Here is an 18,705-nt window from a genome sequence, read left to right as displayed (position 1 = left end):
TGTCTGTGACTCTCTGTCTGTCTCTGTCTACCTGTCTGTGTCTGTGTCTGTCTACCTGTTTCTCTATCTACCTGTCTCTCCGTCTTCTGTCTACCTACCTGTCTGTCTATTAGTATTTTTAAAGACTGAAGCTGCAGTGACATGTACAGTAATTATCTGATTAATCAATCAACAGAAAATTGATTAGTAAGTTTTGTTATTTATGGTTCTCAGGGAATAAACAATGATAGTAAATAACTAAATCTGGACATTTGACATTGTTTTATAACAAACATATTTGTGTTAATCAGTGATGAGAGTATTCGTGATGAATGGAAAACTCTGGATATTATTTTGAATAATAATATGCTGCCTGTGTGCATCGTTTTTTCTGTCTCTGTATCTGTGTCTTCATCTGTCTGTTTATCTCTGTCTGTGTTTCTCTGTCTGTTGCTCTGCGTCGAGCGGTTGTAGAGTGAAGTAGTAAGTGACAACAGACTGAGGAAAAAAACCTGATGAGTAAACAGATGTGAACGCTCCGAGACACATGATGCAATGGAGAGAAAATGAAAACATGAGGAGGTGTTAGTCTGTTTCTGCTGATCAGTGATCGGTCTGCACTTCATCAATAAGATTATGTGCTCCCTCCTGTTCTGGAGCAATTTTACAGGAAGCTCTTATGTAGAAGGAACCTCCTTATTTCTTTTGTCTGCTGTAGTAGTGAGTCATGAGAGTACTACAGTGGCCCGTGGTCCACATCAGATCCTTGGGTGTACAAACTGTTATATACTGATGCACTGATGTAAAAACAGTTGCAGCTCATTAACCAAAGTTTAACCTTGACAGTGTTTTTGTCCAAACATCACAATTTTTTAAATGTAATTTAAGGGAAAAGCAGCAAATTTACATTTTTCAGAAGCTGGTGGAATTAAATGTTTGGTGTACCTGAAAAATGTTCTTAAAACTTTCACTAATCATTTCAGCTCTACATATATTTATCTAGAGACCCTTTGGAGGGGCCCGACCCCTAGTTTGAGACCCACTGGACCAAACTAATTGTTTTAAAGTTTAAAACCAGCTCCAACAGGAAAATGCTGCTGAAGTTTTGATGAAACTGGATCAATAAAGTGATAAAGCCAGAGGGAATCAGTCAGAGGAGATATTTTACTGCAGAATGATGTACTTTTACTGCTGATACTTTAAGTACTTCTGTACTTAGTGTGAGTGCAGAACTTTAGTTTGCACTTTGGTTGCATTTTTACTTTGTGTTGTTGGAACTTTTATCTATACCAAGATTTGTGTTTTTGTGTTTATGCTTTGAAAATATTACTGATCATACATCAGATTTTCTACACTCCCACACATCAGTGTTGTCATAATCCATCAAGCTATAATTCCTATTATCAGGTAACGATGTCGGTTCTTGGCCCCGCCCCCAGCAGCGCTGACGCCTGCCTCAGCATCGTCCACAGCCTCATGTGCCACCGGCAGGGCGGAGAGAACGAGGGCTTCGCCAAGCGCGCCATCGAGAGTCTGGTGAAGAAGCTGAAGGAGAAGAAGGATGAGCTGGACTCGCTCATCACTGCCGTCACCACCAACGGCGTCCACCCCAGCAAGTGTGTGACCATCCAGAGGACGTTGGACGGGCGTCTGCAGGTGGGGAAGCACGTTCAGCTTGTTCATGGAAAAGTTTCTGACCTTTACAAATCCAGAGGTGGAGGAGTGTGTGAGGAACAATGCTGGACAAGATGCTTGTCCAAAGTACTACAATAAATATTACTGATAGTGATGAAGTTAGAATATTTTTGACTAGTGACTCCTAAGGTCACTTTTGTGTTACTTCTACGAAGCATCTCTGTAAATTGACATTTGGTTAAAAATGAGCTCTGGGATATTCCTCCTGCCTGTCCTGCCTGGGTAAGAACACAGCTCAGCCCAGTATCACAGAAGCCGCCCAGAGGTTTGTGGCTGAGGCCAGCTAGCTAATAGATCACCTGTCCCTGATTCCCTGATTCCCACCTGGTCTGAATGTGGCTACTGAGCTTTCTGAAATCTGTGTCTGTGTAACTGTAAAACCTTTGCTCGTAGCCACAGTTACTGTGTGATTCATGTGTGGATTGCAGACATGACAAATACAGGGATAACATTTCAAAGTAGAAAAGTAGTTCCAACAGAAAACTACATTATATTCACAGTTAAAACCTTCAAATCCAAGAAACCAAATCTACTTCCTCCCCTGAAACACCTTCAGTAACATCTGGCGAACACAGTCACGTGATCAGGTGTGATGTTCAGTCACAGATTCATCATTTGTGTTTTCAGTGTCTGTAGGGATGTAACTGAGCTGCAGAGCAGAGTGTGTCACAGCAGCAGACTGGGTGTTGTCTCACACTGTCAGACAGTAATTATTGGACCACAGGATGTAAACATGGATCACGTTTTCCAGGAGCCACGTTTAACTGGTTTCTCCACACCTTAGCTTATATTTAGACCAAACCATGAACCACTAGAACCATCTTGAGAACCTTCAGAACCTTGTTATGGACTGAGCTCCTCTGAGTCTACTAATAGCACTTATTCAACATCTAATGCTTTTTCTTCAGAAACTCCTGAGGACTTTTCCAGAGCCACTGGAACACTTAATGGATCTTTAGAACCCCCTCAATTCTGTTCAATAATTCCCCAAGTCCTCCTAACCCATGAAATAATCCCTCAGGAATCAGGAATTTCTGACATGTTCTCAAAAACAAACAAACAAAAAAAACATAATTCAGAATCAAAGAAACGTCTTGAATGGCCTCAGAAACCACTAGAACGTCCTTCAGTCCACCCGGAACCTGTTCATGCTCCTCTAAAGCCATGAAAACTAAATGGGTCACCTGTGATCGACAGATTTATTAACATAAAATGTGATCTGTCCTTCAGTACACACAAACACACTGTGCCTAAACACACAAACAGTTATGGTCTTTGTCTCATTCGTGTACACAACCTTGAAACATTCACAGTGCTGGAGAAAAGGAGTAAATTTTAACTATTCAGACCACGGTTCAGCCTCAATCCAGAGGTTCTTGTAGCTGTAGCAGCCTCCATTGTTGTCCAAAAACTATTAGAAACACAGCAGGGAGCCACACTGCTGCACTGGCTCACGTGGTTCTTCCTCAATGTTTACAGGCTCTGAAGAAAGAAAGAGTCGACTGGTAGTCTTTGGACAACAACGGAGATCTACGGCACAGACCAACAGACTAAACTAGGCCCTGGATTGATACACTGGAGGGCATTTATGCAAAATAACACAGAGAAAATCAAAGCTCTGACCTTTTGAATAGACCAAGAAGCTTCATTAAACCCAATTTAAATGTCTGGAGGAAAAAGAGAGACTACTAAAACCAGCAAACCCTGCAGTCCTCACAAGCAAGTGAAGTTCTCCACAATAAAAGATAAAAGAAAGACAAAACATGAAGAAAAATGAAGATCATAAGAAGAATAAATAAGATAGGCAAAGTCTAAACACACCAGGCAGGGCTCCAAAAATAACCACTAGTATCTTTAATTGCATTCTGAATGTGATCCAGCTTAAGGAGATCAGGACTGGTGTTGCACAAGACTGGTTTATTTTGAACTCTCACACAGACTCCTGTCAGAACCAGTAAGGTGGATCAACAGAACCACCTACAAAACCCTGAAACCTCCTGAGGAAGCTCCAGAACACAAACAGAAAAACTGATGTAACAGCGTCAGACAGAGAGACTGAAGACTGAGTGTTTCCCTCCGCCTGACGGAGGAGGAGGAGGAGGAGGAGGAGGAGGAGGAGGAGGAAGGGCAGGCTGGCTTGTTTTGTCTGAAACACAGGAAAGGGGCAGGGTTACTTTAAGCCAGACTCTGTGTGTGTGTGTGTGTGTGTGTGTGTGTGTGTGTGTGTGTGTGTGTGTGTGTATTTCTATGGTTGTGTGGACACATTTTGGTTTGACCATCGCTGTGAGGACATTTCTCAGCTGAGGACATGTGGTCTGGTCCTCACTCCTTCAAAGGACAGTTAGAGGCTTCACACCTGGTTTTAGGGACCAGGTTTGGGACTGACATTTAGTTGTGCAGGTTGAGGTGAATGTGTGTCCTCACAGTTTTAGAAAGACGTGTGTGTGCACACAGACAGTAGAGGAAGGGAATGTGCACACGTCTCAGTTTTCTGCTTGGATCTCATACCACAGAGTTTCTACACTGTAAAAAATCAGCCAGTCTGAGTCTGAAACGTCAGAGTTTTATTTTAAACTAGTCAAAGTGTTGCTCAGTAAGTGGGAAGAGACAGACTTTATTCAGAATGGGAAATCTTTGGGCTGTGTCCACATCCCAGCCCATAATGATGTTTCAGTCAGATCTGATGTTTTTCTGCCATAATCCAAAATGTGTAACATCAATTATGTTGAAACATCCTAAACTTTTGTTTCTTAAGTGTAAAACAAAATTAGAGCCTGTGAAAAGAAACATCATTAGTAACCTCAACCAAAGGCAGTTGGTGGGGAAAATGGGCCCGTGGACACAGGCGGGTCAAATAGCCCTGACCCCCCAGAGCAACACAGTTTTTACAGTCCAGTGTTTTTATGGCAGTTGTCTCTGTGCCTGATTTTGCATCACTGTTCGTTCATTGTGAGCAGCTTTTGGGACATTTCACATGTTTTTGTGGTTGTTTTGTGTCTCTGTCTGGGATCATTTTCTATCTCTCTGACTTTCAAACAAAAAAAAACTTTTCCTCCAGAGGCTCTGGCCCAGGGGCCCCCTGACATCCTGGGCCCCAGTTAATAATCCATGTCTGGCTTTAAGAAAGTGAAGCTGGGGGACAGACGTTTTTTTGCAGTGGGACTGTTTTGTCTGCACAGTCTTATCCCTGCCCTTCACCTGTGCACACACAGATCACACACTGCTCTAATAACTGGTGTGATACCCGCTAACCCTGTGTAAATCAGCCGCCGTCTGATAAAGATTCTCACCTGTCTGTCTGTCTGCAGGTGGCAGGTAGGAAAGGGTTCCCTCATGTGATCTACGCCCGCCTGTGGCGTTGGCCTGACCTGCACAAGAACGAGCTGAAACATGTCAAGTTCTGTCAGTTTGCCTTCGACCTGAAGTATGACAGTGTGTGTGTGAACCCCTACCACTACGAGAGGGTGGCGTCCCCCGCCACCACAGGTAAACGCAGACTGTGCCTCACCTGTCTGCCTGCAGGTGGACCTCACACTAACATGCTGAGGGCCAGAGTTAAAGTTCACATTAATTTTGTTCTTTTCAGTTCAGTTTTCTCTTCGCTTCAGGTCACTAACCTAACAGGTCTTATAACTGAGCTCCAGGTCTGTAACCTAACAGGTCTTATAACTGAGCTCCAGGTCTGTAACCTAACAGGTCTTATAACTGAGCTTCAGGTCTGTAACCTAACAGGTCTTATAACTGAGCTTCAGGTCTGTAACCTAACAGGTCTTATAACTGAGCTTCAGGTCTGTAACCTAACAGGTCTTATAACTGAGCTTCAGGTCTCTAACCTAACAGGTCTTATAACTGAGCTTCAGGTCTGTAACCTAACAGGTCTTATAACTGAGCTTCAGGTCTCTAACCTAACAGGTCTTATAACTGAGCTTCAGGTCTCTAACCTAACAGGTCTTATAACTGAGCTTCAGGTCTCTAACCTAACAGGTCTTATAACTGAGCTTCAGGTCTCTAACCTAACAGGTCTTATAACTGAGCTTCAGGTCTCTAACCTAACAGGTCTTATAACTGAGCTTCAGGTCTCTAACCTAACAGGTCTTATAACTGAGCTTCAGGTCATACCTGCCAACCTGTACGTGTTTTGTGTCGCAGGTGCACTTTTGATTTGGATTTTCTGACTCTGAAATACACAGGAAGCTGGTGAGTTTGACTCAGGTCAGATGATAGAACATAAGTCTGTTACAGAGGCCTCTGCCTGCCTTAGCCTGCTGAAAAGGACAAGATGAGCTGGGCCAGTCCCAGCACCAGAGGCCTTCACCAACCCAACTTCATACAGAAAGTATTCACCAGGTGGAATAATTAAAGCTAACGTGGGTAGTCTTAAAGGGAAATATAAAGAAATAAAGAAGCAGTAATGTGAAGCGTGTGGGCACTGATCAGGATGTGTTTGGGTTTCAGTCTGTCCTCTAAAATCAGAAACAGGCTGGTTCTGGTCTTGGTGTTTAGTCTGACTCTGCCTGTTCCAACTGTACTGACGTGTTGTTTTCACCCTGTCCTCCTTCAGGTCCTCAGTCGCTGATAAAGGAGGAGTTCATTCAGGACTCTCTGCAGATCGACCTACCCCCCCACCCCGACCCCTACAACCAGCCCTGCCCTGTCAACATGTATCCCAGCATGCCTATGTCTCCTCCAGGTCAAACAGCTTTAATTAATATATCTAAAGTTCAGATCAGATGATTATCAAATATAACCAAGTCTTGTGTCCTGCAGGCAGCAGCTCAATGACGGCCACAGCCATGTCAGCTGGGGGGGGGCGGTGGCAGTGTCGTGGGTGAGGGGCCGGGGCTCCTTCAGATCGCCCCGCCTCAGAATCTCGGGGGTCAGACCTCTCCACCTCACCCTAACCCCCCTCACACCCCCCAGCCTCCGCATCCTCCAACTCCCACCTCACCCCACCATCAGAGCCCCGAGTACAGCAGCCCCCCCAAAACTGGTACTGCATGAGTACGATGAACTGTGAGGATGTTTGTAACAACATGAGCCTGTCAGCGGTCAGGACTCAGATACCAGTAGTACAAATGGCAGTAGTAGTACTGATAGTAGTGGTACCAATAGTAGTGGTAGATAAAATATTGGCTGCACCAGTAGTACAGTTACTAATACTATGAGTAGTATCAGTAGCAATATCAGAAATAGCAGTAGTACCAGTGTACCACTACCAGTAATGGTAGATGTGATAGTAGAAGCAGCAGAAACAATAGCTGGAGATGTAGTAGTCTTAGAGTAGTACAAATAATACTACCAGAGTCAGTAGTGATGTCACTGCAGTAATCTTAATATCAGGCAGATGGAGCTGGCATGTTACAGACAGTATTAGGAGTATAGCATGAGCAGTAGTACTGCAGTAGTAGAAACATCAGTGACATACTCATGTATTGTGTTTCTGCAGCCACCTGGGCAGGTAACAGCCCCGCCCCCTACAGCCCTTCAGGACCTCAGCAGAATGGGCGGAGCCACCAGCAGCCTCCATTACATCATCATCATCACGCCCCTAGCACTCACTTCTGTAAGTGACAAAGTACTGCAGTTAATGTAGTACTGTGCAGTAGTACATCATACTGAGACTGAGTGTTTGTTCCTGCAGGGTCACAGCATCACAGTACGGCTCCGTATCCTCAGCCAGTGTCCAACCACCCAGGTAAGAATCCTGTCCCACAGTGTCCTCACGTGGCTTTCCTAAAGTGTCCTCACCTCCAAAGTTTTCTAGAAATATCAAATGTTCAGAATTTCCAGAACTTTCCAAACATGTCCTGACCTTACACAAGTGTCTTGACATTGTCCCCTGTCCCTCCACATCTGTCCTGTCCCCAGGTCCAGAGTTCTGGTGCTCCATCTCCTACTTTGAGTTGGACGTTCAGGTCGGGGAGATGTTTAAGGTCCAGTCTAGCTGTCCTCTGGTGACGGTGGACGGATACGTGGATCCTTCAGGTGGAGACAGGTTCTGTTTGGGTCAGCTGAGCAACGTCCACCGCACCGCTGCCAGCCACCGTGCCAGGTGACCAGACCGACCAGTAACCACTGGTAACCAGTTCTGTGTGAAGTGAGACGGAGACACGCCCACCAGCTTGGTGCTAATTTTGATTTAAATCTTCTTCTGCACATTATTTTTCTGCAGGCTCCACATCGGCCGGGGGGTTCAGCTGGAGTGTCGGGGGGAGGGCGACGTCTGGATGCGCTGCCTCAGCGACCACTCTGTGTTTGTTCAAAGTTTCTACCTGGACCGAGAGGCCGGCAGAGCACCTGGAGACGGGGTCCATAAGATCTACCCGGGAGCGTACATCAAGGTGAGTGCAGAGGAAACGCTGACATAAAACACCTGAACGCCGTTTGGACGAAATAAATAAGACAGAATCCCCACACATCTTTCACAGCACAGAGATAAAACCAAGACAATATGAGCCACATTTCTTCTGCCTATTTTTATTCACATTTCTCCAGATAGTCACGTTTAAAAGCAGCTGAATTCACCGTGATCAGCTCCTGTTTCTAGAGAACTCATGACTGTACAGACGACTGTCCCTGGATCAGTGTGAAACTGAAGAAAACCTAAAATCAGCAGGATTCTGAATGAAGTTCTGCAGCCTCTTCCTCTGGTTTCTAAGTGGCTTATTCTGAACAGACCTCTGGGATAATAATATCCCCAGAAAGTGGAAGTGAATCTAAAAATGTGTTTCATGTCTGTGTGTTCACATTTCACTGAGTCAGGACGCTGAGAAAAAGTCTTTGTCTTAATCACCTTCATGTTCTGAGTGTTAAACTCAAGACTCCTGCTTCATCCACTCCCTCACCTGTCTGTGTCCCACCTGTCGGTCCGTCTGCAGGTGTTTGACCTCCGTCAGTGTCACAGACAGATGCAGCAGCAGGCCGCAGCTGCTCAGGCGGCTGTAGCGGCTCAGGCGGCGGCGGTCGTCGGTGCGATTCCTGGGCCAAGCAGCGTGGGAGGGATTGCCCCCGCTGTCAGTGAGTGTCACCTGACATCTCTCTCTTCATCGCTCTCTCTCCCTGTAAGAATCTAAGTTCTTTTTCCTCCTCTTCCTCAAGGTGTGTGCTCGGCCGCAGGTGTGGGTGTGGACGATCTGCGCAGGTTGTGTATCGTGCGCCTGAGCTTCGTTAAGGGGTGGGGCTGTGACTACCCACGGCAGAGCATCAAGGACACCCCCTGCTGGCTGGAGGTCCACCTGCACCGAGCCCTGCAGCTGCTCGACCAGGTGCTGCACATGCTGCCGCAACAGGAACACACACTCTGACAGGCTGTTACACCTGAGTGTGTGTGTGTGTGTGTGTGTGTGTGTGAGTGTATGTGTGTGTGTGTGTGTGTGAGAGAGAGAGAGAGAGAGAGAGAGAGAGAGAGAGAGAGAGAGAGAGAGAGAGAGAGAGTGAGAGAGTGTGTCTGGTCCACAGGTGGGTTTCACTCAGGTGAGCGTTCAACAGGCCACAGGTCATTGGTCGGTTTAAACAGATACAAACCTCCAGGCTTCAGACAATCAACCAATCACAACAGTTTACTCCTCCTGTCAGTCAGATGAGTTTCCATGGATACCAGCATCCAGGGAGACACATTAAATGGTCAGTTCACACAAAAAAGGTAAAAATCAGTCCCGTAGCGATGGCCAAAGGTGTGACTGTGTTTTTCTTAAAGTGTTGAGGAAACAAAGTCGTCCCCACTGTGCTCCGTTGGTTGTTTCTCTCATCAGCTCGTATCGATCACAATGGAATAAAACTACAGAACCAAAGCAGCCTGGAAGCAGTGACCCTTTGCAGTGCGTTCAGAACTGATGGGAGACCACAGAGCGAGTGTGTTGTGCTGAGGGAGTTAACGTCACTGTCTTCCATCACTGCTGGTTTCTGCTCTTTCATCCACAAAAGTCACTAGTCAGAAAAAACACAATCAACTGTTAAAGCCTCCATCAGACTGTGTTGTTGTGTATTAACATGGGGAGCTTCACTGAGGCCACAGCACCACCCTCTCTGCACCAGATCCTGCAGCAGCAGGAACAGAGTCTCGATCTATAGGAGCATTGAAAACAGAGGCACTGTGGACTTTCCACACTGTAAATAAATCTAAAATTGAGTTGCCAAGTAAATTATTCATGTTCAAAATGCTCAACTGATTTTTCTTCACATATGTAAAATTTTCAAATTGCCCTCAGTCTAAGTAAAGGTCTTAAAAAGTCTAAAATGTAACTTGATAAAACCCACAGAAACCCTGTCCTCAGTCTGACGTCAGATCTGTAGGAGCAGGATCATTGTTAGTGCACAGACAAATTGAACAGGTGACAGTTTTATCACAGCAGTGTATTTTATAAACGCACAGCTGAGCTGCTGTGTCGCCACTAATGTTTCAGATCCATTTTAATGTATTTGTGTGAACTGACTTTTTAAGTGATGGAAAACATAAAGGCTGCTTGTGGAAACCCCAGACATCCATGACCCTTCACTCAACAAGGTTTGAATCAGTTTAGTTTAATGTCACACTGCTCCTTTAATATGCCGCCAACAGCTTATTTATTTCTATTGATTATTTACCAAAGATAATGACATCACATCCTGTTTCCTTTGTGCTTCATCTCCACTCTGTCAGGTGAATTAATCTGTCACGTTTTATTATCTCTCAGCTTTTATCACTTTTTTTTATTTTAAAGGCTTTTATACTGAAAAGGGTCTGTAACATCTGCTGTTTATTCAAATTAAACATTTAAAAATCAACAAATCATTGCTGATTCTGCATCATTTTACTTATTGCTGAAGCTGTATTTCTACAGAATATTCAACTTTGTAGTAATTATTTACATGACACCAGGAACCAGTTAATACATTCATTTTATTTTTAAAAGTCTGACCTGATATTTAGTGTATCATTACAAAAGAAAATTCAATTTCTGCTAATTTTTTACTCAGTGTTATGATGTGAAATGTTTGAGGACATTGTGGTGACAAACCTTTTATAGTTGAGAATTATAAAAGGTAATACAGCCATTTTTGGACAGAAGCAAAGTACAAACAGCAGAAATATCCAGATGATTTGCTACAGCTTAAAGTCCTGCATTTTGAATGGTACATTAACGAAGCATGAAATAACTAAATGTACCTATATTAAATCCACTTACTGAATGATCCGTTTCATAGTAATATGCTGCATATATTATTACAGATGCATGTACGTGAGCATTTCTGTTGCAGTTGGTCAAGGTTACTTTAAAGACTATTATTGTTAGGTAATTTATTCTGCAAAAGGAAATCTTTTTTTTAACGTTTTTTCAATTGAAATGTGTAAAAACTGTAGAAATGAAACTGGTCCCATATTTCCTATTCTACTAGTTACGAACAGTACTTGAGTATTTGACTGCTGTTTATTCTAGTCTCCCCACTAGGTGGCAGCAGTGAGCAGGACACTGATAAACACCAACTACCTGTTCAGGTGTTTCTCCACCTGTCTTAGTGGGGTCAGTGTACCAGCACACATTATTCTGCACATGATGCTGCAGCTGTTAGTGCTATTACTACCACCAGTAGAGTTTTAAGTCAGTACTTTAGTCATGTAATACAAAATAAAAAGAATCATTTATTAAATCAGATAAAATTACAGTTGCCTAAAATGATCAACCATCAGCTCAAAGAAACCATGAGCTGTGTCTGAAAACTCTGGGAAATCTAGTGCATAGTGGAGCTTAAGCTGCTTTTTTTTATATGGACTTGTGACAGGCAATTATTTTTATATTACTGAACAATCTTCAGATTATGATAGATTCAAACAACGCAATGGGACAACTAATTTACCTTGGATGAGTTCTCATAGGTTTTAATTATTTTCCTTAGTTCAGTTGTTTATGCTTTTGCATCCTTCATGCTTTGGAAGTACTTTATATCATCTTGTGGTGTTAAACTTGTAAAAACTGTGGTGCTTTGCCATCAGAAACGTGAATGTAATACTGATTGTATTTACACTCAGAATTTACCGTTTTGTTATTCTGCTTGTTTTTCATTTCTGCAGATAAAACTTAAAAGTCAAACCATCTACGTCCATGTAATAATCCAGAATGGGCTGATATTGATTATTAGTAGTGATTACTAACAAATCAATCAATAATAAACTTGTGGATAGCAGTAGAATATGGCGCCAACACGGACAAAGAGTGGGCGCGTGTAACGTTTAAATGTTTCATCTTCGTCCTGTTATTGGTTACTGTAAAGTCACGCCTTTGCGGCTCCAGCCAATAGGAAGGAGTATTTTCGCATAACACGCTGCTCAGAGAGCATCTCAGTGAGTGGCTGGAGTTTAGACCAATAGGAGAGCAGAACAGGAAACATTGTGCATATTCATCGTGAAGGGGGCGTGGCGTCGCAGAGGAGGTCGGGCGCAGGCGAACATGGAGGTTTAGTTATCGCCTGATATCCGCTGGAGAAGCAGGGCGCCTCACTGAACCGTCTTTTATTTTCAGTTTTCTTTTGTTATACTTTGTTTTTTTGCCCTTTGCTTCGGCCTCAACATGGAGATGAAGAAGCGGATCAGCCTGGAGCTGAGGAACAGAAACCCCGCTGAGGTGTGTAACTACAACAACGCGGACTTTGATTTATTTATTTCCACAGAAATGGATGAAGGATGCGGAGTCAAACCGACATGACGATGCTGGAAACACTTAGCAGGAGGACGTCGAGTTTTCCCGCTGTAAATAACCGCTCCCTCCCGCTTGTTCGCTCCGACATTTTGACCCAGAAAACAACTTCACCGCGGCTCCAACATGGAGGAAACTCCCGCGGTCGGTCCTGGAGGAGCCCCCGCGTGCAGGCTCTCTCTCGCGCTCCGAGTTCTCGCCCGCTCGTGGGGGCTCCCCGGAGCCTCGCGCGAGCCTCCTTGAGCTAGCACCCAGGCTAACATGCTAATCTGTTATCCGCCGCGGACGGGGCGAGCTGGCTGGGTGTCGGTGCTGAAGCTCGGCAGTAAAGTTAAACACGTACGCCCGTAATGTTTGTTTGGTTTCAGTTACATTTATTTAAACCCACCGGCTTCTTCGTGTGGCCGAGCGGGCTACCATTTTAACCTTCAGCGTTAAAGACGTGGTTATCCGCGATGCTTGTAATCTGATGGCGCGTCAAGCCAAACTCCATTATTACGTCCTGCAACTCTAGGTTTACTTGCTACTGGGCCGAAGTGCCTTCCCGCCCCAACAAGTTTTAAGTATTTTATCAGTTCTCCAGGTACCGTGGGTAAGTTCGGCTAACATTAAGATTAACAACAGCCCTCCATTGAGGTTAGACTGGAGTTGGAAGAGCGGCTCACGCTGTCGTTCCCGCCCACTCTACCGTGTTTTGGTGGTGTAACTTGAAGTACGCAACAGCTCTAAAATCGAAATAACGCGACGTGCAGTTTGGCACATTTACGCATAGAAATAACGAAAAGGCCGATTTTCTGCAAAGACAGACTCGTATCTACAGACGAGAACTGGCGTTAATGAGGCGATATTTGTCCGAAGCGTCTCACTTTAGATTGTTTAAATGCGACAAATTTAGAACGAGCTGTCCTTAAGGGAGTCGGTGATCGGTAACGGTGTTCTAACGACAGATGTTTATCGGTCGGTGAACTCAGATCCTCAACAACAGCTGTCTGTGTGTGTTAATGTCAGTTATTTATCAAAGAGTGTTTGTCAGAGGAGATGATTCACTCCATGATGTTCGTCCTTCCGGTTTAGGACGGTGATCTGAAACCTGGGCGTGGTTTTGGATCTGGACCGGGTCTGATGTGGTCTGACTGAAGTATAAATATGTTTTTTGTTTTTTTTTTAAAGATGGATTGGCTCCTATTGTTGACTGGAGACAAGTTAGATCCCTTTTTGTTTTCATAAATAAAGGGTTGTCAAGTCTAAAAATCTTTATTTTACACACATATATGTTTACACTCCCTTTTAAAGTACATATTGTCTTTTAAAACCGACTTCCCGTTCGTAGTTTGCATGAGAAAGTTTGCACAACTTGTTCTAAATCTCCTGTAAGTTACAATATAAATTAGAGAGTTGTGTAAAACCCAGTAAACAGGATCTGGAGCTTTGTGGTTTTTGTCTGCTCATTTGTAAAACTTCGTTGTCTAACTTGTGCAACACCTCCCAGGTTCAATAGTTTGTCTCATATAGCAGTAAGAGGTTTTTATACAATCTGAGGTACTTTTTGCAAGAAGCGCTTCATTATATGTTACTGTGTGGTAATCGACAGGAAAATTAAAAATACATTGTCCTTACAACTGATATAAACTGTTATTAGTGATATTAAATATTAGTGTGGTCAAAGTCCATTTTTACTATGGACTAGTGTGATTTAGTCTCATGTTTATTTAAATACCATTAGAGAGATATTGATTTTATGACACTGAGTGGCCATCAGGTGGAGACATTCTCATGCTTACCTCCATGTTTCTCAGCCCAGTGTTCACTTATTCAACCCAGTGTTGGTAAAGGCAGCGTTCAGCAGCTCATGGATTATCAGGACAGGACACTCTGCTGTGGGTCGTGTTGGACTAAGACGTGGTCTGTTCTGGTCACCAGGTGGCAGAGCTGGTGGTGGATAACTGTCGCTCCAGCGATGGGGAGGTTGAGGGTCTAACAGATGCGTACACAGAGCTGGAGATCCTGAGTATGGTGAACGTTGGCCTCACGTCACTCTCCAAACTGCCCTCTATGCCCAAACTCCGCAAGGTCAGTCCCACACAGTCCAGCAGGTCTCAGGCCTGCTGCTGTTCAACACTGGACTCAGTGGAAAGTCCAGTGATTTTTCTCTTTTATTTTGCACTAATCGCATTCAGGACGAACTGCAGCATGTGTGGTCTGTGGTCTACTACTGTCATGTGTGTCAAAACAGAACCTGGTTTACCTTAACAAAAACAAAAAAAATTATTGTGCACATGTATTTACCTGCATTTCAGTTGGAGGTGAGTGACAACACCATCTCCGGAGGTTTGGACACATTGGCAGAGAAGTGTCCCAACCTGACATACCTGAACCTGAGCGGGAACAAGATCAAAGAGCTGAGCAACATCGAGGCGCTGGTAACTCTCACTGCCAGCGTTCTGTTTCAGCAGGCTGCTAGCATTAGGCTGTCACAGCTGCTAAGATTAGTTGACTAGTCGAAACGTGCCCAGCAGTTATTTTGGTCATGCCTTAATCACTTTGAGTGTGTATTCACTTTCTGAATATTTTCTGTTTTTATAAACTGAAATTCCTGTTTTAGACAGCTGGGCTTTTTCTGAGACCAGTTAATCGAGAACATAACGGACACGTAACTAGAATATTAGTAATATTACACAGAAAGTTGTAGTATCCAAATATTTAATTGTTGTGTATGAAGGCAAAGTTGTAATATTTTAGAATCAGAGTAATTTTACAACAAAAGTCTTAGTTTCTGTTAAAGAGTCAACTGACTTGATTCTTTGATCTGATGATCTGTCACAAGTGTTGATCAGATTAAATGTCATCTGTCATAATCTCAATATACTGAAACTTTGTCTAGAATTACTAGTTGATTGTGAAATACTCCAGCCTTTTCTTTTTAGGACCACAGTTTTATTTTGGAGTACTAGAACATTTTTGTGTAAACTTATGATTTCCTTGCTAAGTATTAACCTGTATAATTGCCACACATTGTTTACAAGAGCATCACACCTTGTAGTGAATGATTCAGAGCTCGTGTTCGGACTGCAGCTGACAGTAATTTCCAGTTGATCTGACTGTGCATCAGTGCAGCTCCTCACTGACACTCGGTCTCGGGTCTCGACCTGCAGCAGAACCTGAAGAACCTGAGGAGCCTGGACCTGTACAGCTGTGAAGTGACCACGCTGGACGACTACAGGGAGAGTGTGTTCGAGCTGCTGCCTCAGCTCACGTACCTGGACGGATACGACCAGGAGGACAACGAGGTGCCCGACTCCGAGGCCGACAACGGTCAGACCGACACCTCTGCTGCTTTGACTTTTGTCAGACCAGTTCTTGAATAGTTTAGTGTTTTTGTTAAACGGTCAGGAATAAGTCTGAACTGACATTTTTTTTCTTTCTTTAAGACGTGTCCAATCAGATGAATCTGAATTTTCCTCGAACGATCTTTAACAGAATAAATCAACGAAGGGCGGAAGTGTTGATGTTGTAATGTTTTGGTCCAGATGAGGAAGATGAAGCCGGTCCACCTGGAGATGATGACGACGATGAGGATGAGGAGGAAGAGGATGAGGAAGGCTCCGAAGGGGAGGAGGATGAGGTCGGCCTGTCGTACCTGATGAAGGAGGGAATCCAGGTGAGTTGTTCCACTGACCAGTGAGAGGCTCTTCACTTCACTCACACATGAATGAGTTATTTACAGACATGATGTTGACACTCAGGATGAAGAAGATGATGGAGACTATGTTGAAGAGGAGGAGGAGGACGAGGAAGAGGAGGAAGATGGAGGTTTGTGTTGAGTCTGTTTTTAACGCTCGGCAGCAGCAGTTGGAATGTTTTTACTATTTGAAGTACGTTTTGTGTACATTATGTTGTGTAGTTGGAGTATTTGTGTGTAGTTTCTTACTGCAGTGTTTCTGAAGAAGAGCGGGTTTAACTTTCTGTTTCTCAGACGAGGATGGAGCTGGTGTGCGGGGGGAGAAGAGGAAGAGAGATGCTGAGGATGAAGGTGAAGATGATGATGATGAATAGTTGAACCACCTGCGCACGCAGTCACACCAGACCCCGACCCTCCTCCTAAGTGACCCCTGACCCCGTCGGACGTTGCCACAGAGCTGCAGAGCGACAGGTTCAGGATCAGTTCCACCACAGTTTGTTCCTCTGTTCCCAACATTTCACTCGCGTTACACTGATCAATACTGAAATCAGTACTCGGCTCAATACTCAGCTGGTGATCAGGAGGCTCTACCAGGTCTTTGTTTCATCAGACACTTTAATTTCAGGTGCTTGTAAACACGTTCATACTCAAACTTCTGATTAAGGAAGTTTCAGCTTTGTAGACGAATATTGTCAAAGTTTTTCTAGATTAACTCTGAAGCCGCTGACTGATTTCCTGTTATTGATCAGGCCACGTGTTGCACTGAGATCTGATCGCACCTGTGCATGTCAGCGGCTCCACAGTGATGTCGCTATAAAAACAGGTGTTAAACCAGACACGAAACAGAATATTTAACAAACCCAGTGTGGAGTTTTTACTTCAGTAAAGGATCTGAGTGCTGCATTCACAAAAAACTTGTATACGTAGTATATATCTGTTTTTAAAAAAAAAAAAAAAAGTGCTTTCTTTCAATAGAGGTGTTTAACCAGTTGATAAAACTATGTGGAATCTTTTCTTATAAGAATTATTGATTATTGATCAGATCTGTCCAGGTTTGCTGCGGCTGTGATGCTGTTCTGTGGTTTTTATCCTTATCTCCGTTGTCTTTGATGTTCAGCTGTCTCCACATGGAAGATCAGAGTCGTGCAGTTTGATCAGATCCATCCAGAGATTAAAAGCAACAGTGAAAGTGGTGTAGTCCCTGTAATATTCCAGATCCTGCTGTGAGCAGTGGAAATAGAGCAGAGACCAGTCGACTCTTTTTTCCTTCAGAGCCTGTAAACGGTGTCGGCCGTTCTCAGTGGTTTTTGGAAACAGACAGGCCTCCCATTGTTGGTGAGGAAGAACCATGTGAGCCAAGTCAGCGGTGGCTCCCTGCTGTGTTTTTAATAGTTTTTGGACAACAATGGAGGTCTACGGCTCAGACCCATAAGCTGAACCAGGTTCTGGATTCATACACATTCATTGGTGCTGTTGGTCTCTGGATGGGATCTGGACTCAGTGACACATAGAATCACTGTCTGCTTCATTTAAACTTAAGTTCTGTTTTGATATTTGACATTGACTGTGATTTTTCTTTAACATTGTTTAACTTCCTCTTACTGATTTCAGCCAATTAGATTAAAAGATTTTGTTTGTTTTGAGCAGCTGAACCAGCTCAGTGCGTTGGTAGAAAACCTTTTCACGTCACATCTGCCTGAACAGTTGCTACGTGTTTATTTCTTCAGTTAGTTTCCTCAGAGTCCTGATCCTGCACCTGGTCTGCAGCTTCTCCTTCAGGGAGCAAAATTAATTTTTTCCATTACGTCTATGACTTCAAAAGTCTTCACAGGTGCTGATGATCCAAATGTGAGTTCATTTAAAAGTTTTGAATTTCTGCATGGTAACAGCATATGAAGCTCTCTGATTGGATCGTTTTTACAGTGGTATACTCTGGGACTTGTAGTTTTGTTTCCTAAAGTTCAGATATTTTTCTTTACTTTTAAAATGACTGTTACTGCATTAACGCTTTGACTTGCCCCTGCCCCCTCACCTGTCGATCTGCGGCTCTGTGCTCGCTGCATCAGTCCGGCTCCCCCTGGTCTCTCTGGCTCCCGACTCTGGTCTGTGTAAATAGAAGTGAACTGGTCTCTGTAGGTTTTTGTCGTGTCGTCTTTTTGAACCTGGATACTCTGTGTTGAGTTTGGAAACATGAAGCTGGAGCTGACGCTCGTCCTCTCCCAATTAATTTTATTTTTTTATTCCTGTCTTCTGATCGTGTTGCTGTAACCAGAGTGTTTTTGAATAAAAATGGCTGAATTCTCCACGTTGCCTCTTTCAGTCAAAATCTGCTCACAATGAAGAAAACAGCGGTAAACATCAGTTACATTTGCATGATTATTTAAACCTGTGATGGAACAGAAAAATCCCATCTTCTCCGCAGATGGTGAAATTTAAGTATTTTGGTACAAGATAGACTTTCTGTTTGGTGACAGTTTTACTTCATCTCCAAGTTGTAAAACAAAGTTGGGAGTAATAATAAATCTACTGTTTACAGGTAATACAGGTTGTTGATGGAAAACGTGTGAAAACTAATGAGCTGTTTTTAGCTTTTTCTTAATTATTCATGTTTTTACTTCAAGATGTATTTCCATAGTCAGTTTCATTCTGTAAAGTAAAATAGTGTCTCATAAAGCTCAGGAT

The 18,705-nt window shown here is 43.6% G+C and overlaps 1 protein-coding gene and 1 pseudogene across 2 annotated transcripts; both read left to right on the top strand.

Moving 5' to 3' along the window:
* The first annotated feature begins 1,391 nt into the window (after positions 1-1,391).
* On the top strand, positions 1,392-10,418 carry LOC113136723 (mothers against decapentaplegic homolog 4-like; annotated as a pseudogene).
* Positions 10,419-12,084: 1,666 nt separating this feature from the next.
* Positions 12,085-18,328, top strand: LOC113136502 (acidic leucine-rich nuclear phosphoprotein 32 family member E-like). 2 transcript variants are annotated; one of them, XM_026317376.2, is made up of 7 exons: positions 12,085-12,272; positions 14,265-14,414; positions 14,642-14,764; positions 15,497-15,656; positions 15,872-16,002; positions 16,088-16,154; positions 16,318-18,328. In XM_026317376.2, the coding sequence occupies exons 1-7, from the start codon at positions 12,219-12,221 to the stop codon at positions 16,395-16,397; spliced, it is 765 nt and encodes a 254-aa protein (XP_026173161.1). In that variant the 5' UTR covers positions 12,085-12,218; the 3' UTR covers positions 16,398-18,328. The 2 variants fall into 2 exon arrangements, with proteins under 2 accessions (XP_026173161.1, XP_026173160.1); XM_026317375.1 differs by lacking the exon at positions 12,085-12,272 and adding an exon at positions 12,591-12,683.
* Positions 18,329-18,705: the final 377 nt, after the last annotated feature.

The sequence above is a fragment of the Mastacembelus armatus genome, chromosome 16 (genome assembly GCF_900324485.2).
Source record: "Mastacembelus armatus chromosome 16, fMasArm1.2, whole genome shotgun sequence".
NCBI lineage: Eukaryota > Metazoa > Chordata > Actinopteri > Synbranchiformes > Mastacembelidae > Mastacembelus > Mastacembelus armatus.
This window is presented reverse-complemented; position numbering and strand designations above follow the sequence as displayed.

Bases quoted from the DNA above. Each gene is read 5' to 3' on its own strand.
- LOC113136502 (XM_026317375.1), top strand. From the start codon at position 12,606: ATGCTAATCTGTTATCCGCCGCGGACGGGGCGAGCTGGCTGGGTGTCG. The intron at 12,684-14,264 runs GTACGCCCGTAA...TCTGGTCACCAG, and splicing joins TCGGCAGTAAAGTTAAACAC to GTGGCAGAGCTGGTGGTGGA. The intron at 14,415-14,641 runs GTCAGTCCCACA...CCTGCATTTCAG, and splicing joins CTATGCCCAAACTCCGCAAG to TTGGAGGTGAGTGACAACAC.